The sequence below is a fragment of the Pelecanus crispus genome, chromosome 7 (genome assembly GCF_030463565.1).
Source record: "Pelecanus crispus isolate bPelCri1 chromosome 7, bPelCri1.pri, whole genome shotgun sequence".
Lineage (NCBI taxonomy): Eukaryota > Metazoa > Chordata > Aves > Pelecaniformes > Pelecanidae > Pelecanus > Pelecanus crispus.
Genome location: NC_134649.1, coordinates 4,855,639 through 4,880,581, shown reverse-complemented (window position 1 = coordinate 4,880,581; position 24,943 = coordinate 4,855,639). Strand labels below are relative to the sequence as shown.

At 36.6% G+C, this 24,943-nt stretch overlaps 1 protein-coding gene across 7 annotated transcripts in view; it reads left to right on the top strand.

The window, feature by feature from the left end:
- The window catches only part of LRRC28 (leucine rich repeat containing 28), a 54,637-nt gene that overhangs the window by 16,004 nt on the left and 13,690 nt on the right, over positions 1 to 24,943 (top strand). For 5 of the 7 annotated variants that reach the window (XR_012831191.1, XR_012831190.1, XM_075713776.1 and 2 more), the window contains 2 exons: positions 18,011 to 18,217; positions 24,648 to 24,750. Coding sequence is in view for 5 of the 7 variants with exons in the window: in XM_075713776.1 (XP_075569891.1) it covers positions 18,011 to 18,217; positions 24,648 to 24,750 (310 nt within the window). In the remaining 2 variants the exon portion in view is untranslated. The remainder of the gene's footprint in view (positions 1 to 18,010; positions 18,218 to 24,647; positions 24,751 to 24,943) is intronic. The other 2 variants (XM_075713775.1, XM_075713773.1) reach the window with 2 other exon arrangements.

Below are 24,943 nucleotides of genomic sequence, written 5' to 3'. Positions count from 1 at the left end.
TCCCTTCAAGAAGGGGAAAAAAATATATATCAGCACTTGTCTTTACATGGGTTAGACCAAATTTCCCTTTGTGTTTGTTGTCAGGGAACTTTAAAAACCAAGAGTTGAGCGCATTGATCAGGCAAAAAAAAAAAGAAAGAATGCAGTCAAATAATACCAAACTTCATGTAAACTTTGTGATGCTGTTTCTTCAATCTGTAAAGTGAAAGTGCAGGTGACTGGGGAGCACCAGCAGCTGCTGTTGCTGAAGGGGGGTACAGATCTCTGCAAGAGTCAAAGGCAGGTTTAGCAAATGCCCTTTCTTCCCCATATAAGGACATGTGCGGCTTCCATTTCAAATTGATATTTCCGTGTTGTCTCTGGAGACTTCTGCGTATTGCATCCACTTGTTGCCATTTTGCTTCATTTAGGTACAATCTGAAAGAAAATTTATTCACCTGCCTTTGGTATTTTTAAGGTGCAAACTACAACAATATTTGGGGGAAGTTAATAGCATATATACTCTTCATTTCTTTTCTGTTCAAATCCTTTTCCTTTTTAAGGCAAATTGTTTTAGAAATATAGTCAGTTTAAGCCTCATTAAAATACATTTGTGGGCTTATAAAACTTCATCTTCAAAGCATTTGAGAAAGATCCTGTGAAGCTGATAAGGGAGTGTTATCCTCATTTTACAGAATGGAAAAAAGTGTTTTTAACAGAAGTGATTTGCTCCAGGCCACAGCAGGAGTCAGTGTTAGCCAGAAATAGAACTTGGGTGTTCCCATTCCATTTGTTAAGACCACACCTTTTTGAGGTTGAGCACATGTAATATTGGGGAGGATTGAGTCCTTCCACCCGTTATTAGGAAATTAATAATTATCTCTCCATAATTAATAATCCTCTAAGTTAATAGGAAATTAATAGCGGTAAGATCAGTTAGTTTTTGTAACAGAAACAGCTGGCACTTCCAGAAGGCTGGAAGAGTTCATGAAGATGAATTCTCAAAAATGTAACTTTGTAACTTATAGACGGATACTAGATCATTTTCTCTTGCATACGTAACCTCAGTGGTAATGACAAGAACAGTTCAATCGTTATTAAAATTATAAATCAAACCATAATTGTTGATTACTGCTTTGTCTATTTATAAAGTAACCCTTGGAATGTTAACTGATTATTGCAAAGTCTGTTTTGCTTAGGAATTTGCTTTGCTAATTGGAGGCAAGAGAAACTTTGAGACATAAGAACTGCATATTCATTTCTCCCACTTTTTTTTAAAGTTGCTGTAAAGTACAATATCTGTATTTACTATTCATACCAGTATTTCACTGGTAAAGACTTTTTTAATACCCAACTTAGTAATTCTGAATAGAGCTCAATATAAGGTATTTCAGTAAATCTTAAAGGCATATAAAAACAACTTCTTCCTTTCCTCCTTTTCACAGTAGATTTCCACAGATCGTGGGTACAGCATGCCAATAATTGTATTCTTATTCTAGACCCTAGCATTAAAATATGTGGTCCTAACTAATTTTTTTAAACTTGTTTTCCATATTTTGATTCAGAGCCTTCAAAATGGGGGGGAATAAATTTGGCGTGTTTTTCCCCTCCTACATTTCCCTTCTGCTTTTATTACTGTCTCTGATTAGGGTAGAGTACTTTGATACTTTAAAAAGTTCAAAATTTTTTTATAATGATTGTGACTTTAAAAGCAAAGGCTCAAACTGATGCAGACCCTGTTCTTTTTTCAGAGTTGGCATAACCTTAGTCCACTCTGCTTTCCTAATTTAGTAACATGTATAAAAATATGCACGACGGGACAGGTTTGGTACGCCAGGCACCCATCCAGGAGTGTGGTGTTTTTAAGTAAATGGACTTGTGGGGATTTGAGGAAAACATAGATTAGGTTACATGAGCTTTGCACTCTGTAAGTATGTGACTATTTAAAGGAGCATGGACTCCTAAATAAAAATCTCTTTTAATTCTTATCATAATACATTGTTTTCTTTGAAGTAGTTTGATGCCTACTTATTAAAAATAAGTTTTTCTTTGCACGGATCTCTAAAATATATGCTCTGTTTAATAATTCATTTCTAGATTCAGTTTACTGTATAAAACCAAGAGTCAGCATACTAAGGTTTACATTAGCTCTTAAGTTCAACAACAACAATATTTTTTGCCACCTAAATCAATGCAAAACTTACCCACACTTGCCTGTTACTGTATTGTTTTTTTCACATCGTGATTAGTAAGGCTTCAGCAGTTATGCTTTATTAATGTAGAAGCACAATAAAAATAGCTGATAGTATCTTTAAGACATTCTTTGGATTTCTAGGAGGAAAAGATTTTTACATGTTTTGGTCTTGCATAAACTCCAGTACAGCCCTGTTCTGACAGCCTGTAAGGACTGAAATGTTTTGTAAGAAAAATTTCCCCTAGGAAATTATAGCAGAGGGTCATCTCTGAAGAGTTAGGAACAAAACGGCAATGTGGATGGTTACTGACTGTCATTGGACTTTGTGACCTAAATAGAGGTGACCAAAGCACTGGGTTGTATATTGTACAAGTGGTATTCCTTACGGATTAGCTTTCATGCATGTCTACACCACAGTGGTACCTATTTAAAGGATGTTTGTTGTGTCAGATTTTATAACAGAGTCTACCTTACTCAAACATTTGGCTTGGGTTAAATTCTCAGGAGGACTACTAGTAGTTCTGAGTGCGATAAATTTATGGGGAGGGAAGTGAAGACAGATAATAAAAAAATTCCATTAAATTCCTAGAAATTTTCATTAACTGAAGTTTTTCCTTTATACCCTCACCTGTATACTGTGTCGGAGTGAGTCATCTGTACATACAGAGCTGCTCACTATTTTCTATTTGTCTGCTTGCCTCTTCTTACAGTTATTTTTTTCCCACTTACCCCCCTTGTTGAAGGGCTTTTAAAAGCCTCTTTGTTAGTATCATACAACAGTTTTTAGTATACCACGGAAGGTTCGTAATTTCACTGGATGCCGGTAGCAAAAAATAATATAAACATATAGTGAGAAAAATTCTAGAGCTATATTTTAAGCTTAAAATGTTGTTCTAATGTATGCTTTTGTTCCAACGCTTCTTCCAGATAGGCTTCTATTGGGCGTACTGGAACTGAAATATTTCCCGTAACTGTAGCAGAAATGACGTTAAGAAACAAAAAACCCAGCAAAACTATCTCTTTCAACAATGGCCTGTGGTATTCCTCATGGTGTTGCACAGCAGGTTCTCAAAAATGCATGTGCTAAGTATGTATGTGTTGTAATTCATTAATCTGAAAACTAATAGGAAACAGTTGGAAGAAGCCATCAGTGTCTTTCATTGTAACATTTAAATTACATATTCAAATATTGCTTTGTGTACAAGGCTTATTGGACTAGAAAATTCCATCTTAAAATTTGCCATTGTAATTTAGCACAATCACTGGAAAAAGTATTTGGAAATTAAGCTATTTTAATGAGCATGGTTTTAGTTAAAAAGAGAAATCATAATATGGCTCAGTGCATCATATTTCCAAGTACCTGCAATTCTGTAAAATACAGATCTTAAAACAACGTCTGTGGTCATTACGTATCTGGAAAAGCAATCAGGGACAAACTGAAACTGGCATTGAGGTTTCATGTCAATAAATTGAAGGCTAAAATCCTATTCAGCAAAAGCCTAATGACCAAGTGTTTGAGTTTTCTAATACTAGTTTTACAATATTTAAAAGTTGCTCAAAATTGTAACTTTACTGATTGAATTTTTTTCTTCTTTCTTACATATTTTAGCAAGATGATAATGACTTTGGATCGATCACACTTTTTCTTAGGTCCCTACTTTGGTTTTGGTGATGCTTTAATTTGAAAAATCTCTGACTGGTTGAGGTTTGACTGTGTTTAAAACTTGAACAGTGTGCTCATGTAATTACTGAGTTCACGAATAGATCCAAGACTGTCTGAGAGTAGTGTGCTGTACATCAGTGTTTCACACCATGTTAATTTAATTTGAATTCTTCATATGATCTGGGCAGAGATTGGCCTGTAAAGGTTCCCTTTTTATGTGATAATTCTTACTGACCACAGAATCTTAGTGAAGGTTATGGTGGCATCACATGTCTGGAAAGAGACATCTCTCAGAATGACACCACATGAGTTCTAATCACTAAAATACTTTTTTATTGCATTGTATTCCTGGTAGAACGAACATGATTTTAGAGGGTGAGAATATGTCAGTGTAAGGCTGCCTGTAACCTACTGTTGCCCAATTTTTTATTTTCTTTTTTTACTTCCTCTGAAGCATCAAAATCCCAGATATCTATATTTTTAGTGCTTTGAAACTAGTTTCTGAGAGTGGGCCAGTGTTGCCATTTGTTCCCTATTATTCCATGTCAGATCATTGTGAAAGTTATCGTTCATCAAACTTGCAGAATCTGGCCCCACCAGCCTCATACTTCCCCCCCGCACTGTTCCTTTCCTTCTGAAAAGGCGTTAGTAAGAAACCTGGTGAGGTGTAGGTGAAATCAGGATGGAGGAGAGAAGAGCCAACGTAATTATTACGAGTGGTGCTCTCAAGCCTGTTGTGCTTCTGGCTTTGCAGTACTCCACTTGTGAAAATCAAAATCTTTGCAGGAACACGTATGTCTTCTAAGCTCTGGGCCATGGGCTTTCCCCTGGTAGGCGTCCCCGTCAAGGGCTTTTAGGTAGGAAATAAAGGAGTTGTGCCAAGATAAAGCAGTTTGAATGCTGCATCTAATACTGAGGTACTTGGACGATTTGTGCATTCCAGAGAGAATGGGAGCAGATTTAACTGGTTTCTCTATTGTTAAGAGATTTGGTACTGCCTCTTGAATCCTGGCTCGTGCTTCTGTTTGGCAGTCTTTGATTTCTCAAGTCACTGTGAGCCTTGTTTCTCCAGGGGTTTTCCTCTTGTCTGTGGGGGGTGGACAGAATTTTGAAGATGTTGAGACTGCTTTAAGTAATCATGACAGGCATTCATCTGAAGTTTAAAACTTTATGGATATGTTGGTGATCTTAAATACAACTATAGAAGCATGGTAGATATGTTGCATGTTCTTAGACCTTTTTATTAAATAAGAAATTTTCAGTACAACTTGCTTCACATCTCATTAAACATAAAATTGCATAATATTTTTCTAGTAAACTCAATTTGAGATTTTTCAGTAAATTGTTAAAATACAGATTAATTTTTTTTTTGTCTCGCATGTCCAGGTAACTTCCAAACTTTGCTTAAAGTCAGCCAGTTACATGGCATATGCGAAGTATTAAATGGAAAGAAATTTAAAATTAAATACTGATTTCAATAGTAGAGTGAGAAGAGGTCTTTAGATGATAATGAAATCAGTAATAGGGCAGCATGGAAGTGCTACTACCCCATACAGATAGTTCATACAGTAATATACAAAGTAGTCTTTCAAATATCTGACTGAAGAAATGACAACCTGAATTTTCTAGGGTATGTAAGAACGGAGCCCTGATGGAATTAATCTACCCCACTCTACTTTCCACTCCTGCAATCATTAGAGCTGCCACTTGGGAACAGAGGGCTTCTGAAGGAAGGTCTCTTGACCTTTGAATATACTCCCAATGACATGCGGAGCCAGAGGCCACAAGACAAAAGTGGGAAGTTTATGCAGCAATATATAACTTTAAAGAACATTAAGTTGTCATTGCTGCTTTGATCAGTGATAGAGTATACTTTGATAAAACTCAGATAAAGGGCTTCAGGCTGTAGCATCAAAACAATGCATTCCGTTCCTTTTAGTTTGAAAAATGTATTTCTACAGTCTGTTTTTAAAAAGTGGAATGTGCTTCTGAGAACTGATTAGACCTGGCACACAGACCTAAATAATGAAGGTCAAATAGAATTATTTGGGCTTTATGTTTTTATTGGTTGAAAACTTGGGTTTGAGATTTATGGAGAGGACTCATTGTGACACAGTTACATACCACAGAAAAAAATAACTCTGGAAGTGGCCACAGTTGTGTTTGAATTCAGTAATTACTCCATTTGTGGTGTTTGTTTTATGTGAGTTTATTGACTGTATTGCAGAGGAGAGGAAGGAGAAGTGGAGGGTCTTTGGTTGCTTTTGGTCAGTCTTATTCCTGTGGAGTTGAATCTAAGGTGTAGAAAAGCAGACTACCAGGAATTTAATTTCGTACGTATGTAATGCTGTGTTGTAGTCTTGCTCTGAGTATTTGAAGGTGTTAGTTATACAAATGTATCCGAAAAGCCATAAAGAGTATAAAAACTAACATTCCTAGTTGCTTTAATCTTATGTATTATCTGTGTGGGCTCTAAAGCTCTACAGATCACTACTCCATTCATAGCTCTGGCAAATCCCTTCCCACCCTCCAAATTCTTGGTGGCATCTCTGTTGATCTTCATAACTGAGAAGGTGTGATGCTTCATTGCTTGTCTGGCTGATTTGCTGTACAACTGTCTTCAGTACTGTTGAAAACGAATGTAATCACTGTTGTGTTTATTACAATAGAATGCTCAGATCTACATTAAGATATGGGGGGGTGGTTTGTTTTTGTACTTTTTTAAAAAAACTAAACAAAAAAGGAATCTTTAGGATTTTTCAATTTTATTCTTACAAAAGAAAAAACTACATTGAAATAAAATTCACGTAAGTTACTATAACTTTTTTCAGGGTGTCACTCCCCTCTTTTTGGAACTTCTTCCCTCAACATGCTGAATCCTCTACTGAGAGTACAGCAAAGCCTCTTCTTTGGCTTTGGATACAAGGGTTTTTTCCATGTTATGGCTGGCAACAGTCACGTTCTGAGCAACATAGCTTGGGGCTGTCATGAGGCGGATTCTCCTTCTTGCGCAATGCGTGTATTAGCCTGTCTTTAGGAGAGGAAGAATATGGGAACTGTAGTAAGCCTCTTCCCTTTGACTGTCTGTTCTTATAAAAATCATCACTTATTATTGAGAGTTAACATATTATGAGAAATTAAACTGAACTTGAGTAATTATAGTGCCTAGTATCAGCCTAGCTTCATAAGTAAAGGAATTTGAGAAAAAGTTGGTTTGTAACTCATCTGTCAGCACTGAATTCTTCTGCTGATGATTCTGATAGTAAAGATCTGACTTTACTGATTGCATGGTTCAAAGCACATGTGATATTTATGAAGTTTGCTTCTGAAACTTCAGAACAGATGCTCTTTAAAATACTTGTAAAAGTCAGTCTTTTTAGAACTATTACCCAAAAGCAAAACTGAACTTAAAGGGGGTTTTAAGATGCTCAGGGCCTCTCTCATAAACATTTGCCAACAGCTGTTCACATGGGTGAAGACAGATGTGTATTGACAAGGCTGAGACTAAACCTCTGAGATGGAGAGTTGGATGTACGCTGAGAAAGTTGTGTTTCATATACAAATGGTGTTTGTGTTTCTGTAGCATGAAAACTTCTTTAATACAGACAATCTGTTCAATGGCATTTAGTCAGGGATTCAAAGAACCTCACTTTGAACAGATATTAAACTGTGGGTCTTTTTTTCTCTGAAATTTTTCATCGGTTTGTAAACGTGTGAAAAAGGAAATGGTAGTAACTGCTTTGCAAGTTCCAGGTTTACATTAGAAAGGCCTTGCTGATTTCAGTATGCTGTACTGCCAAAGGGCTCTAACTTTATTTTGCTGCACTGACTTAATTCAGGAGGGTCCTAAGCAAAGACGAAGTAAGCCATACAAGCAAAATCAGCTTTTCAGGAGGGTTATGTCTATGCTTACTGCCTTTGCCAACATTGAATAAATAAATGCTGAAAACTGCAGTTCATTGTATCCTTGACCACCATAACGAGGTTGGTAAAAGTTAAACAGCGTGTATCTGCTACGACAGCACATGGCTGCAAACTTGTTCGTGAAATTCAGTAGTTGTTAGTTCATAGAGCCTATTCAGCTATTTAGTTTTCAAAAGAAAATTACCTGTTAACTAAACTAAAATAATTTGCTACTAATTTTTCATGAAAAACCTCTTTCTAGTTTGAAATTTTTGAGATTCTTTTTTGTTGCACCGAATTAACATTTGTGACAAGAAAAAACTAGCTCTTGAAGCTTAGTTTTTGTAACTTTTAGGGTTGGGTGTTAAAAGTTAACTTGTGTTCCCCTTAAACTCTTAAGTCTTTATTTATAAAGTTATGTACTTTTGTCTCTGGTTCTCTTGGGGTTGTGTTTTTTTTTTTCCTTTCCCTAAGCTCTCTGTAACTTATGTACAGTGATTAGCTATATTAACGGGTAGTTGATTTTACTTGTGCATTAAGCAAATGCAATTTACTAGTAGGATTTGAGTGCTCAAGGAAGCTTGGAGAACTAAGTTATTCAGTCTTTGAAAGTGAACAAACACAAATTGTTAGTGCTGTGCAACAGAAGAATTTTAGAATCTATCGATTTCCATTTTGACCTTGCTGGCCAAATAAAATTTTCTTTTATACATACCGTTGTGAGAGAGTTAAAATATTACTTGTTATTGACATCTTTGTTTTTACTCAGCTAGTCTATTAAATAAATTGAGGCAAAATAAAATGCATCATTTACTGACACTAAATCTAAATGGAAAAAGCCTTTAAAGAGAATGTGTAGAACTGGAGGCATTATGTGAGATTAACTTTCCTGTGGTTCATGTCACACGTGCAGAGTTTGATACCTGTATTTCAGTTACCTTAGTTTTATTGCAGTGGTATTTAAAATAACGACCCATGTTTAACTTAGCATTGTCCAAATCTGCATGAAATTGTCATTCTTTATGGAAGGCTTTGATACAGAGCAACTGCAAGTATACTCCAGTTGGTAATTATTTAATGTTTGAGAGCTTTATGGACTAAGACTACTTATTTGTGTAGCTAAAGGAATGCAATTCGGAATGACTGGGGGAGGGGGGGGGGTTAGAGTATAATTGCAAGCCTTACTTGTCTAATTTGTGCTGATTTGAAGCACTAAACAGCACTATCTTCCACTGATTAAGATAAGGCTTGCAGTTGCTCTCAGTGTTTTGAAAATCAGGACATTGTTCGTGTTGTATGAAGGCAGATGTCATCTTTTTTGGTGATAATCTTAGTTAGAAACTGTTAGTAGTTGGTTCATACCATTTTCTCAGTAGTAGTCACATTGGTATAGTAGCTCCTGCCTACCCTTCAATTGGTGAATTAGCCATTCTGCTGGGTGGCCACACAGACACCCGCTGGGCAAGTGAGGAGGAGCAAGAAAAGCTCCTGTTACTGCTGCTAGGAAAGGGCATCTGAATCCAGAGTTTACATTTGAGAAAGATGCACCTCTGTTATAGTGGGAATATTTCCTGTGAACGTTTAGCTAATCCCTCCCCTAATTACTGTTGCAATATGTAGTCACTTCCAGTGGCCTGGAAGAACTCTTGTTTTCATAGGACTTCAGTTAAGACAATGCCATCCCTTTGCATTCCTTTGAAAAACAAATATGGCCGTGAACATAGTGCCAAGCTAAAGATCTTCCTTTGATTCTTTTCCTTTCCCTCATCCCACTCAAATTTGTAGTTGCACTTTTTTTGTTACACAGCCAGAGTTCACCCTCAGGGAAGGGGATTCTTTGGTATCTCCCGATAGTAAGATAAGTGAGCATAACTTGGCTTGATACAGCGTAATATTTTCCACTGAAAGATGAAAATCTAACCTGGACCTATTGCTTTTATTATGCATTTAGTTACATCTTGGAGAGGAAGGAAAAAAGAACCCCACTAACCTCAAGAAAAGGAAGGAAGATGTGTCTGTTTCCAGTTGGTTGGAAACAGTTGGTAGCAACAGTCACAACAGATAGGTCTCTGCTTGGATTATTTAGACACTGGTGTGGTAGCGGGTTGGGAGCTATGAAACTATGTTTGTGAGAGACACCAGTCTGTTGTGTTGATCTGAAGTTTTCCCTTTGAAAAAGAAGAAAGGGAAAAGTTGTCCTAGAATTTATAGCCAGGACTGGCCCTGTCTCTGTGGCTTCCTGAGCTATCCTTAATCTCTCCTTAGGATGCTCATTTTGTTTGCCTTAATTTTAGGCAGTTGCTGGTTTGTTGTACTTAATCAAAGCAGGCTACCTAAGTAGCCATCTGTAGCTGGCTGGCATCTTGAGTTCAAATTATTAGCTCTTTATTTTATGCACAAAGTTTTTCTGGAAGGCTTTTTCCCCCCTGCTTCCATGTAGTGATATTAGTGCACAGTAAATTGTAGATTATGTGCAGCAGTAAAGATGGTAAGACATAAACAAAACAAGAGAAACATAACAGGTCTCATGCTTTATTCATGCACATTTGTTTATGTTCATAGCACCCAGGAACACCCAGAAAAAAGGAAAACAGCTGCTCCTCAAAGGGAAGACAACAGCAAAAATACATCACTTCCTAAATAAGAGACTTCTCTGTAAGGTGCTAACAGAATTTTTCATGCAGTATACTTGACAAAGTACCATCCTGTCTCTTCACACTTCACTTTGGCTCCTCTATCCAACATTTGGGATATCATTTAATAAAACTACAGAATAATAGTAATGTATTATTTCACATCTATTACTTATTTGTGTAGCAATAGTACCTTGCTGTGGGGCAGCAAAGTACTAGGCAGAGTACACTAGAGCAAAATGAAAGGATAGGTTGTCGTCTTAAAAAAAAAAAAAAGCCAAAAAACCCAACCCAAGCCAAAAAAACACCAACCTGATCATTTCATGGCCTTGTGTTACCTTTGTGCATAAACAGTTTTTTCCTTCCCTATCCCTATTGCCCTTTCACCCACCTTTTCCACTTTTCTCATGTATGTTAATTTCCGGTATTTTTATCATGTGATTTGTTCTAACTGTTCTCACTGAGACCATCAAATTATGGAAGAAAGTGGAATTCCAAACCTGCATTGAGGGGAAATACAGAGCACAACCTAATAACCGCTCTGGATCTGTGCTCTCCATCTTGTGCTTCGGTGCTGATGCTGAGGAAAGCACAGTGTGCTGCACTCATGAAATACAGAAGGCTGCCAGTTTGTTAATTGAAGCTTAATTATGGTAAAAGATGGGGAACCACTGACCTTTAGAGGAGTTTGACTTAATGAGACCCTCATGCCTGATGTCTGTTTTCAACCACTTTTAGCTGAACTAAAATTACTGTTTAGCAAGACTGGACTTTGGAAAGCCACTTCTCTCACCTCTGCTTGTGAATGATGGTACAAAATAAATAAGGTTTGGAACTAAATTTGTGTGTGACATTTAGCAAAGTTGAGAAAAAAAGATTCTATTTAGGTATGTTCAGTAGAAGTATGTATTTTTCACTTGGTTTGGGGTTTTTTCTGGTGCTTAAATGCTTTGGACAAGAGTCAATATAGTTTATGGCTGAAGTAGGTGAAACTGAGAATTTGAACGTCTTTGAGGTATTACTTACATGACTATGTTCATTCACAAAGACAACCCTGCCCCAGAAAATCTTTTTCCCTGTTCTTTCCAGCCAGGATATGCGTGTGAAATGCAACCATAAGTACTGCTTTAAAAGTAACAGATTCGAGTTTGATCAGCTGGGATAGAGGCTTTTTTTCATAGAATTTTTATGGGTTCGAACTCATATTCAGCACCTTATTTAAAAACAGGCTACTGTAAAATAGTTGCTCTGGTATCACAATGTCTCTTCCAGTCCCTCTTCTATTTCTTTTTGTTTTTTTCTTTTTTCTTCCCTGCTCTTTAAAACATTGAGCAAATGTTAGCCTACATGGGGAAAAATACAAGGAAAAAATAATCTTCAGGTCTGTTAGGCTTGAAAAACAGAACATTTTTCAAGCTCTCTCACTAACAATACAGTAACAGATCTGCATACAGTAGTGTCAAAATGTAAATGTGATTCAATTTGCCTCCCCCTTTCTTTGTCCTTAAATCTAATGATGCCAATTTTCAGTTATGGTCAAACTTCCTTGTTTGAAGATGGCACAGGTCTATCATAAGTGCCAATTTGTGCTAGAAAATTTAATTTTTATAGTCTATGAAATGTGAGCTGCATGGTAGGACAGTAAATGTAATGTAATATATAATAGGCTATTTAATTTGTTTTAACCATCTTAAAATCTATTTAAGTCCTCCTGAGACATCCCAGAGCAGATCTAAAGGAGATCTTTTCCATCAAGCTCTTAGTGATTTAAACTTATATTTCCTGTCCATTACAGTTTTAAACTGATATAGTATCACAATTCAAATTCACAGGCATGTATAGAGACGTGCATTTTTTTCTAATGGAACAGGTAATAAGCTTTGTAGGTATTAAAGGCTTCAAACACCTTTTACTCACTGTTGCATGGTTTTATAGGTCTAATAGGAAAATGCATCTTGTACTCGGGTTCATGGAAGTTGATTAAAACATTATTTTGAGGGTGAAGTATGGTAGCCACTTTTAGCACCTTCTATTCTTTTCCTGAAGCAATCAACTTTCTTTTTAGACCCCAGGACAGAGAGGGATCACTGGGTGCATGAAGTCCAGTGCTTCACAATCGCAGCCAGTCATCACAGCGCTTGATTCTGCAAGGATTCGTAAGAATATGTCCCCCTCGGTACCACAAGCTGCAAAACATTACTCCATGGCATATAGCATAAGATTTTTAGTACAGAGTGCTGCAGCCTTGGAACAGAGACATGCTGCTAGCATTGCGGAGTGGATGGCAAGCAAGAGGGAGGATCGCCTCTGTGTTAGAACCCTTTGGTAGCAAGGTGGTAGATGTCAATGTTTGTATGACAATAGCAAGATCACCTTTGTATTATAAGCAATAACGATATATTAATGTACTTTCTTGCTCCTAATACGGTGCTGGCTATATGCAGAAGTTGCATTAGTTATTTTCACTGGTGGCTTATTATCGTTATCCTTAGGTGGTGAACCAGTATAGCCAGTCGTTCTCTTCCTTCATTGTTTCAAGCAGACACCTGACTCGCAGCACCTTCTTATCATGCTTATTTTCTGTTATTTTTCATTCCATTTCAGTCACTTAAGTCTAAAAGTTCTTGCTCTTCTTCCTGTATGATAATTTGGTTCTCTATCATATTAGCGGTACTTTAAATGCTTGTGTCAACAGCAAACCAAAACCTAGCAGTTTTTTTTACCAAGGTAGAAAATGGAAATTCTAAAGAAAGTAGACCCTTGAGGAACACTGCCACTAGTAATGTCTTCTCCATCCCAATAATTTGCCATGAGATGTGATACTCATGTGTTACCATTAACCAAGAAATTTCATCAAAGAAAGATAAGCCAGTGCCAGTATAACATGATCTACACTTGGAAAGATCTGGCTTGCGTTTTCATTCTGCTTTCTATTTATGTTCCAGTCATAGGTTACTCTTGGTTGCTCTTTCCCCTTAGAACAGTTGTTATAAGATACTGAAGGGTGCTGAGTTCACTTTAACAGGGCTTTTTTCAACACAGGTTCTACATTTCTTCTCCAGCCCTAGGCTGCTATCCCAGAAAATGTCTTATTCATTGAGAATCCTTGTGCCAGAGCTTGCAATTTTGATATATAACCCATTTTTTCAGTATTCTGGGATGGAAATTTTTTAAGCAGCCTCATTTCATTTTAGTAATGGATGTGGTAATTTTCAGTGCTTTGTCCTTGTTCCCATGAGGTAGTCTGTCTCTGTCCTCATACACAGCATTATTCTTATAGGAAAAAATGATGCAAAAAGCTAATTTAATATTTGGTCTTTCCTCCTAATTTCTACCCCTTGTTGACACCAGTTCTTAATTTCTTGCTCTTTATTTCTTGTTGGGAAACTTTTTGTTTGTCTGTGAGTTCCCATTTTCCTGGCCTCCTGGCAGTTTGCATTTAACTTCTGTGGCCTGACCTCTAAGTGCCAGCTCTCTTTGCTGATCAGTCCCTTTTTCCATTCCTTGTAGGTTTTCTGCTTTCTCTTAATATCCTGCTTTGAGGTGCATTCTCATGCAGGTAGGTCTGTAGCCCTTTCCTGTCCCCTTTTTTCCTTTGCTTGGATGGAAAGACTCAGATAGTGTTTGATTTAAAGTAAATCTATGCCTTCCATACACTCAAATCCAATTGTGTATGTGTTTCATATATCTCTGGATGAAACTTTGGGTTATGGCCCAACAGGGAAAGGTGGGATTGCTCTTGAAATGTAAAGAAAACTGTAGTTATTTTTGAGTTATGCAGCTGGTGGGGCCTGTACCCCCAGAAGGTTAAGGAAGTTTGAATTGCCTTTGGCAATTATTATATGTTGTAGAGGCTGCTTACTTCCAGATGGGTTTTCTTCCTTCATGTAAAACCATGGGAATTAATTTTAAAAACTGGCATTTAAACCACCTGAATCAGAAATAGATTTTTTTTTTCTTTTCTTCCTGATGCTAGGTATGTTTATACAAATGCAGTCAGTTTTGTTAGAAGGTCAATAATTTTGGAAATTTCCTGAAATTCTTTCAAGGTTTCACTTTCTTTTTTTTTTTTAAAAAAAAAAAAAAAGGTATGCTGATGTTTGTTTTCTCTTTGTGTTGAGAGACAAACCTATTTGGCAGTTTTGCTTTTGAAAACCCAAACGCATACGATGACAGTTCACTTGTCCCTTTCTCCAAGTGGTTGGGAAAGTTACTACCAGGAATGCAAAGGCTGCTTTTTGGAGCCATGGTAATCACTTCTGAATCTTCATATTGTCAAGGATGAAAAAGATTAATTAATTACTCAATTGCTGTCAGTTTTAGAATACAGTCTGAAGTATTTATGGGTGCGCCTGTGTCACTGAAACATCCTTCAGAAGGCTGTAGGCAGGACTCTGGGTATAAGCCTGCGTTTAAGTTTCTGTGAAGTAAGGTAGTGTGTGGATTTACAGTCTGTCAGCCACTTCGTGTGTACTACGCCATGAACACGTTTGTACCATATGGTCAAGCCACAGAATTGCCCAGCTATATGTGAAGGCAGTAATCTATGCAGATGGACATGGCTGAAACACTTGGGTCCAAGAACTGGCACAGGAACTTCCTGTTTGGACTCGGGTCTTTCTGTGTTAGAGGTTTAGCAAAGCTACTGAGGATTTTTTTCTGGCTTCTGATATCAAAACGGGGCTCAGTGCTCTGCCATGTTGATTTTGATAGTGTTAATCCTCGAGCTAATATAAATTTTTAATTATACATTTATGAATTTCATTTAAATGTAATTGGAACTCCTCAATGTGGTTTAATGGTGATGTACGATGCTTGTCTCTTTCTTATCCTTGGGGGTGAGGGGGGGGGCGAATGTCTGAATAAAAGTCCCTTCTTTGGCAGTTCTTTTTATTTGGGAATAGCTTTTTTCTTTTCTGTGTCTGTCTGAAATTTCCAAAGTGCACCCCTCATACGTGTCTTAGTGCTTGATCAGGTGATAGCAAGAGAGAGATTTTGTAAGTCTTTCCACTGTGTTTCTTAGCCAAGGCATTCTTCAGTATTTATGTTGCAAGATTTTTAAAGCATGGATAATAGTATTTAGTAACTAAAAGCTTGAAAAACTTATTCATGGACTGTTTGTATTTCGTGTTACTCCTCTTTATTGTTTTCCTTTGCTTTAATGAGATTGAAACCAATTTAGTGTCATTAGTAAATGTCTGAGCATGTTCTTCAAAATGAGCTTTCAACACTATGGTGAGGATTCTGGGGTTGTATCTTTAATCTGATGGCACTTTAAGTTCTTTGGTTTACTTTTTGACTTCATCATGGGTCGGTGGGTGTTTCTGTAACATATGGTACTGTATGTTGAAAGTGGATGTTTACATCTGGTATGCATTGGAAGATTAAGGTAGAGAGGATGAAGTTTTGGGCAAGTATGTGTTTTTTTGGATGAAGGATAAAGTGAGAATACTTTTATTTCCTCTTAGATTTGAAACATATCATTCTAGCAATGCCTTTGAAACTCTGCCAGCTTTGCCAACCATAACATTTATGGGATTTTGGACCTAAACTGAATTAGAAAACTGTTTTTAGTGGCAGAGAAAAAGGTTAGTGCATGAAAATAGCTAGGCCTATTATTGACTGCATGTGGTCAGTGGTTTGGCTGAATGTAGGTGGCTCTTTTCCTGTCACTGTTTTCAAGCATATGGCTTTGTTTGTGATGAATATAAAACTCTTTAAAAATGAGTTCTACTGCCGTTCTTTTTGCACAGTAGTCTTTTGCTATTTAGTAGTGATTATTTTTTCTTTGCCATTCATTTTCAATCTTGTAGTAAAAAAAAAACCACCCTTTTTAAATAAAGCTTGTGATTCCTGTTGACATCAAAACTAAGAGGTTTGAAGAATGTGGTCATCTGTGTATAGCAGCTGCTTTTGTCAGTAATATTTTATAAAAGGATGCATATACTATGTTTTTGATTCTTTATTGTAGTTAATGCTGGGATTGTTTGCAGTGGGCAGAAACTCGTTTAAATGTGTACACACATTTTGTTTAATTAGTACTTTTGTGAAAATCTCTAATACTGAATTATATCTTCCCTTTTTTTCCTTTTCATGTTTTTAGTCTTGAAAGGAACATTTATAGCAGGTTTTCCCAAGGTCAGCTTCAGATTTGCCATTTCTTTTTCCCATTGTGTAGAAGACAGCTTGAAATTAACCCTAGCATTTTGTTTTCTTCTTTGGGTGTGGTACGCAAGTGCTACCTCAGAGCTCAAGGAATGGCAAATTTTCTAGCTCCTGCTGCAGAGAGAGAGCTTAAGGGCACAACAGGTTCTGTTTAGCTTTAACTTAAACAGTGTTACCCTATTTATATCTTCAAAAAAAAACCCTGGGTGATAGAGCTGTAAATTGTGCAGATTGTGGATTGTGTAGATTGTCTGGTGTTTTCAGTGTAGAAAATTCTAGTGAATCTTGTTTTAGCAGCTATCAGATGTAAGAGCTGGTTTCATTCAGCTGAGAGCAAAGTACATTTGGTTCTGCAAGATGCTGAGAACTGCAGTAAGAATTAGGGGCACCAAGCACTTCGTGAGTTGGTTCCTTTGCTGTAAAGTATTTAAAAACAAAGTAAAACTGTGTACAGTTTCTCCATGTTTGGGGAAAATAACTTATAGAATTATCCGATTTTTAGAGTAACTGTAAAAGAATAACTAAATAAACAATGAGATAACCTGTAGAGCTGCTTCATGTATTTGTCAGTCAGTCCTTAGAGAAGTGCATCGTGGTCCCACAGGCCAGACACGTGGAAAATCACTCTGTTGCACAAGTGAGGCTACTTGTGTGATCACATCTTGCAGACTTCTAAGAACTTCATGTGTTACCTACATTAAAAAAAAATTATATAATGCTTTTTAAAACACAAAGTGTACTTTTAAAATTCTTAATATGTTAAAAAAGAAAATCTCTAGAAGCTGTAATTATTGCAACTATAGGTTAGAACTCACTGCAATATCTTCATTCAATATAACATAACTTACAGGTTATTAAGAAATTTCTTTTCTAATTTAAACTAGGTCTTTTGAATTGTATTATGAAGACAGAGCTCTTGTTCCTAAGCATGCTTGGTGAAAGACTGTCACTAAGCAAGAAGTGCTGTGCATGTATTTGTAAGTCTCATTGCAAGTGAATCTTAAGTAAGGTGGATACAAGCGTTGCATCCTCAAATGTTTAAAAAAAAAAAAAATTGAATTTGCATGAATTTGGGGTCATGCAAAACACCCTCAATAACAGCAAGCTATGTAATGTGTTTTCATTTGGGTTTTGGGTTGGTTTTTTTTCCTAATTCTGATTTAGGACCAGGAAAATGCTTGATATGCTTGACAGTAGTAATTGTCACAATTCAGGAATGCTCTATCTTGAGAGATGTCGTATTTAAACATCCTGCCTAACTGATAACTGTTCCTCATCAAAAAGACTTAAAATATGAAAATGATAGAGATTATTAGTATCAGTTCTGAACATGGATTGATAGAACAGTTTCTTAAGAGAAAAACAGCACAGCTAACTGATGACCTCTGGTTTTGATTTATGTGAGGGTTTTTTGTGGTCTTTTATGAAAATAGTTATATTAATAATTCTTAATGCGTGCTGTTTGGATTGTAGAGGTTGGAGACCTGAGGGAGCTGCAAACGCTGGACATTTCAACCAATCGTTTGATAACATTACCAGAAAGGCTTCATATGTGCCTGTCGCTGCAGTACTTGACTGCAGACCGAAACCACCTGTGGTATGTTCCCCGCCACCTGTGCCAGCTACCAAGCCTCAATGAGCTCTCCATGGCTGGAAACCGCCTTGCATTTTTGCCACTTGGTGAGTCACCACCCTCACTGGGCTGGGGGGTGGGTAGAGAAGAGACAGGAAAACAACCTTTCTGTCCCAAGAAGAGAGAAAGGGGGGGGGGGGGGGGGAAGGCAACAAGTTATTTTCTTTGGTGGTCCCTACAAATTCTGTTTATGGAGTTGTCAGAGTGATCATATTGTTGGAAAATAATGTTAATTAAAACAAATGCAGGTTAAGGTTTCATGTCTGTTTTAAAGCAATAGGTCAGCTATCAAATTTGCTTTATTTTTAGCTAACTGAGGGGGGAAAAAAGTTTAAATGATGTTATGTTTAAATATAGTACTATGTAATCTGAGTTCCACCATTTTGGGTAATGATCTGTTTCTGTTTGCTGGATCTGATGATTTAACTAAGATTCTTCATCTAGGATTTAAAACTTGCTGTGGAACCCCAGTAACTCCACAGAAATTATTTTTCATCATTAGGAATGTCAGTACTGCATAATCTAGCGAAGGTTTAGTTCATGCTGTGTCTAAGCATCCATCAAAACTTCCACGGTAGTAGCACAGGAAAGAATTTATCTGCCTTTCACTCAACCCTTTCGAAGTTTGGAAGTGTTGAAGCAGGTCTTCAGGAGTAGGAGGTGTAGTCAGTGTGTGGTGGTTTGTTGTGGGAAGTAGTTGTGTTGTCGGTAAGCATGGACTGTATATTCTGTTTGTGAACAGCAAGTCTGCTTCCACATGTGCGTTACTCTTTAGCCTTGCCACGGGCTAATCTCTGCTGAAATACAGACACAGATGCAGATCTGTTGTGTCGTTTGAATGGCCATTAATAGTTTTTCTAGAATACAATCAGAGTTCGGTGTTAATTAGGTGCAGATGAAGTTAAGATAATTGCATTGAAAAGAAGCTGAAAATTGAGGTGGCTAAAAATGAGGAAATAATTTTTAAATTAATTACCTTGTGTAGGTTTAACTTAATTTTTTCAGTACCAGCAATTTAGTCTTTAAAGAAGTTTATGATCTTTCTGATTTTCTTAGCACCGTAGTTTATATTACTGGAAAGTAAGTGCAAATAATGTCTCCAGACATAGTGTTTTAGTTATGTCCCAACATATGTCATTATATAAATGAGAAAACGAGTTCCAGGATGCATCATCCAGATTCCACAGTACTAACTAAAACAAGCAAAGTAACTTCCCCTATTTTGGCAAATATTTCTAACTCTATTTCATGAGACAGGAAGTCGAATCTTTTTAATTTTGCAAAATTAAGATGCTGTTCAGTAAGATGAGAAAGGGTAAAAGTTTTTACTACTTCTGCGCTAGTAGCTTATCTGTGAGTGAGCTGTGACCTGGATGAGCCATAGATCTGCTGAAGCGTTTTAAGTTCAAAAGGAGGAAATAAATCTCTAATATAATGACACACCTTCTTTTTTCTTTATTTTTAGACTCAAATTCAAAACGTTCAAAAGGAACTTTTAAAATAACGGGAAACATCAAAGACTGTCAATTGACCTTGTTCAGTAGTTCTTAATAGTAACTCACTGGTGAACATTTGGAGATAATTTGCTATCTGTGGATATGAAACTGAATCATAAATCCTAGAGTTCAGAGGAAAAGCAGCACAGTATAAATGTAAATGTTTAATCCTTCCTCTGAGGAATCAGGCTTCAGAGTGGTCAAGATGTGATGAAATAAAGTAGAAGAGAGAGTTAGTGCATTGAAAAGCAAAAAGATTAAATCTATCGTCTGTTGTATGGGAAAATTTTTTTCTTGGAGTATTACTAAAGTTAAGGCATAATTGTAGCATTATTTCTGCTAGCTGCACGTGTTGGCTAATGTTTTTTTTTGTGTGTATCCTTACATCCACCTTCACTTTACTAGTTAATGACTGAGTTAAGGGCATTAAATAACAACAAAAGATACTGTAGAAATATCTACAAGTGATACTCAAGCAAGAATTGTCAAGCAGTTTTTTTCAATTAGGGAGTTGAGTTGAAAAGCAGACATTTTATTCATCTCACAGAATTTTTTTTCCTCTTTTTTATTAGACACGTCCATGGTAGAAGAAATATGTTTGGAACATATTGCTTAATGCTTTTTAAAGTGTGATTTACTTTATTTATTTCATATGGTCATTGACATCTACTATGCCAAGGAATCCATTCTTCCTCATCTAAGTATGTCCCTTGTAGCTGCCAGTAGAGCCTCTTGTTAAGTGTAATGGAAATCTTCATTTTCCTGTTCCTAGATTGATGGGTAGAAGATTTATTCCAGCAGTAGCACAGTACTTTCACAGCACTGTTGGATAGGTAGTATGTAGTTTTTTGTCCTGTACATTCTTTTAAGTTTGTGGGCACATGCGTCTTAAGAAAAAAAAGTGTGACACTATTAATCAATTCTACAAAATACAATAAAAATACCTGATGCCACTCTCTGACTTTCAGAACTGGTACATAAACAAGCAGATGGGTAAACAATAGTGAATTAGTCATTTGTTCTGCAGAATACACTTAATTCTTGGCTATGCCAGTATTTTTAAAAAATTATTATTTTTCAGCTGTTGACTGTTCCAGTTTATATTCAAAAAACCAAAACTGTGTGGATCTGAGCCTTTGGGCCTTCCTAATAAATATTTAAAAAAAAAAAAAACCAAACAAATTGTGTGTGGCAGTTGAACTGGAATCTCCATTCTGGACAGCCCTGTTACTGTCAGGGTACCTTTCATGCTGCCCTAATAAAGAGCCTTTAGGAATTCTGTTCTTGAATGGCGGATGGAACTACTGATCATTTTATATCAATCTACTTACAATATAAATTATCCCCTGATAGAAATCTAACTTTAAATTTTTACTGTTAGCAAATGCTCCAATGCCTGAAAACAAATTCCATTGCAAGCAGAAATTTGAATCTGATGACACTGCAAAAATAAAAATGATTTATGTAATAAAGTACAAATAAAATAGGCCATAAATTCTCAAGTGTACTGGCAGTACACAGTGGATGTTATGACAGCAAATATTCAGTGTTATATCTCTTTATTGAGGGTTTATGTGCACTTTTTGTTTAGAAAATGGGTCTAGTAATTATCAGTGCACAGTAAACAAAGGTCTTATTCTACCTCAGTATATGAAGCTTTTGTGTCCTTGCCCTCACAGTATGGTTAAAAGAGCATCAGTGCAGACACACAAGAGCTTTTGTTCCATCTTCCACCATGTGGAATGCATATGCCAAGGCCCTGAGGTTAAATTAAAAAGAAAAAGAGAGAAAAAGAAAAAAAGGAAAAAGAAAAAAATTAGAATTGGGGTTTGTTCAGGACTCATGGCATTTGGTCATTTCTGGGAGAAAGGTCTTTGATCTGGGAGCCTGGAAGGAGGAAAGTGGAAATGTTTTAGACACAGTACAGTGCTTGCAAAAGCCACATGAAAACCTTCTTTGTAGCTTTAGCCTTTTCATAGATGGACAGCTTCCTTATTTTACAAAGTTCTTCAGAAGCGTGGTTTTTAGAGAACTTTTAACAATATTTGTTGACTGATATAAGACATAAAAATTAATGTGGATGGGATACAAAGAGCTTTTTAAAGTGATGATTTATTTAAATTTAAACTTTATGGATAGTGTTTGAAACTGGAAAAAAAAATCTTTTGGGGACCACAAGATGCTTGGTTATTTAATGCAAAGAAACTATATCAAAGGAACATTTATAGTTACAGGCTATTTGGCTTTGGGAATTGAATTTTTCCTACTGAGATATTTTGTCTAACATCCAAAAATTTGCTTTAATTACCTAGGAAATGCAGTCAACTCAGAACTTAGAATCTAAACATAGCATAAGATAAAGACAGAGGGAAGAGATGAGATGCAGCCTAACTCCCCCCTCAACGCATATGAAAAGAACAGCTTTAGGGCTTTTTTTGACTTGCCTGATTTTCAGCCCATTTGCATACATCTGTGTAGAAATGAGCAAGATGAGCCTCTTTTAAAAATTTTCTTCCATTCTCTAAATTAGTAAGTTAAACAGTAGCACATTCAAGCTACCCCAGCAACCCATAGTTTTCTGCTCTTCTTAGTACAATTGGCTTCTGCAACATGAGGCGATACTCTCTCAGCATTAGGTGTGCTGTGCACATGCTATCTGCTTTAAATTTTATTGGCTGATTCTTTTCCAGCCTTACGATATTTTATAGTGTTATAGTGCCTCGGTATTGCAATATTTTTATTCACTGTAGGATAACAATGTTTTTGTTTAATCTAAAAATATCCCAGAACTTTACTAAACTATTTTCAGCCCTGCAATACTGAGCCAAAATAAATCATCTTTTTGAGGTGTTAACTCATAATGATGCACAGCAGCATCTCACAGCAGTGCCTATCAGTCAGCAGAGAGATCTGTACTTGCTTCTTGGGGCAGGACAGTTGATGGATGCAGCAGATCGCTCTGTGAACTAGAATGTGTCTGGGACAGGGTCAAAGAAGCACGTGGTGGTTGAACATGTCCCCTGACGTCCAGTGACTCTGGTTTGAACAAAGGCCAGATTATGGTCCCTGAAAGCTCCACAGACTGTTGCAGGGCAAGGGCCTGGGTTAAAGAAAAAAGCCCCAAACTCTCAGTTTTTCTGTTAGCATTTTTATTTCGGAAGAGGAATCTGTTTTCTGTTGGTATCATCACTTGTTCTTTATATCGGAGATTTGATAATGTGACACCCTCTGAAGCTCCTCCTCAGTGTGAGCTTTTAAGGTTTCTGGTGCTTACAGCTGCCATTCAAGTGGGTGAAGCTGAAGACATTCAATGTATTTTAAGATGGCCAAATGTTGGGGGGGGGGATCACTCAAAAAATCGTTTGCTTTTTCTGCACTAAGTGGTGTCCAGAGCTTGTGTGTACAATAAAACTATTCAACAGTAAAGAAGGGATTGTATTACCTATCGTCACAGTAGGGAATGATAAAAGATCATTATTCGAAATAGAATTTCTGAATAGAAATATCATGGAAATTGTTTTAATTTTTATTCTGTTCTTGGCCATGATTACAAAAGGGACGGAAGCTATGCTAATTTCTTTGGTTATTCTTATCTTTATGCCAACCCAAGGTAATTGACAGTTGATAAAGATGGGAAGTCAGAATTAGTCAATATTAGTATCGTCTTGCAATGAGGCTGATTCAGCCAAATGCTTGTTTATCTTGCTTAGTTTCTATAACATACTCATAAAAGTTTAAGTTGAGAGGCATACAGGTTTGGGTGTGGTTTGGTTGGGTTTTTTGGGTTTTTTTTTAATTTCTTCATAATGCAGCTCATCTGGGTTGCAGCTATCCCCTTCGAGGCAGAGAGGCTTTCAAACTTGGTTTGTGCTTTGTATTAAATGCGTATGTCTTTTCCTAACCAAGTAGCTCAAACAGCACAGGAGCTACAGATGAAATTGGCTGCCTGGATGATCCTACATGTTGGCTTTTTTTGCTAGTTCAAAACACTTTTAGACTATTCTTTTTAGTTCACCGTTTGGTTTGTCTTTTTAAATGTCTCACATCAGCATGTTTTTCATTTCCTTTGATAGCAGACAGTTTTACCACTGACTAGATCTTGCTGATACGCAAAATTCTTGTTTCTGAGAATTCTTCCTAGAAGCCTAAATTTTCCCTTTTAATTTTGCTCCATTTTCCCACTTTAATTTTCTAAACAAAATAAAATTATTCTATACCTATATGCTCCTATCTGGAGGTATGTTCATATATTTTTAGTCCGTGAAGGTATTGCTTAAACATGCTGTACTTGCTTCTTTTGACTGCCAGCCATGAATATTTTAACAGAAATAATGTAAGCAGCACACCTTCAGATGTATTGATCACTTACTTGTAGCCACAACTGTTGTTGTATAATATTCTGCAGTTTAATGCTTGCATATTTTCTTTTACTGCATCACACAGACATGTTTCTAAATGATTACTAGTTGTATTTAGTTACGGCTGATGTAATCAAACAGGTATCTCTTCTTGGAGAAAAGAAAGGGTGGAACAGATTGCATTCTTGTTTATGTCCTTACCACTTTACCAAACATAGTGAAGCTATGATTACAGTGATATAAGGCCAGTTAATGGAAGCAGGTTTGAAATTATGAACTTGAAGTATGGACTGTTGATCTGAAATCAATTGTCCCTTTGCTTCTTCGCACTGATTTCAGAGTTTGTCAATGTTAAAATTTAATTATTTATAATGGGATTTTCAGGGCTACTGAAAACAGGTTTTGTCTTGTTTTAGTAATTTTAAATGCTATTTTCTAAACAGCTTTTCCGTTCATCCATAATAAAATCATTACCTGAAATTTTACAACTGAGAAGTACTAATTTATGTTTGCTTACATTGAGTCCAATTAGCTTGCTTATAATTAAAGAGAATTGCTTTGCTTATAATTGTCACTATGTCATCCCTTCGCCCTCTGACTCTTTTCTTGTTTTCTAAACCCAGATTTAGGTCGCTCTCGGGAGCTACAGTATGTTTATGTGGATAACAATATTCATCTAAAAGGCCTCCCATCTTATCTGTATAATAAAGTCATTGGTTGCAGTGGGTAGGTATGAACTAATTCAGATGTCTTGCATACCTGTTCCTTGTAAAATTTATCAAAATATCTGCCTGTATGATACAAGTGATTTTTTTTTGTGTGTGTGATTGATTCAGAACTGGTGTTACTTTGAGGGGATTACTGCAGCTCCCAGTTCCGTTTCATTTTTGTAATAAATCTTCTGTGTTAATTGCTGACT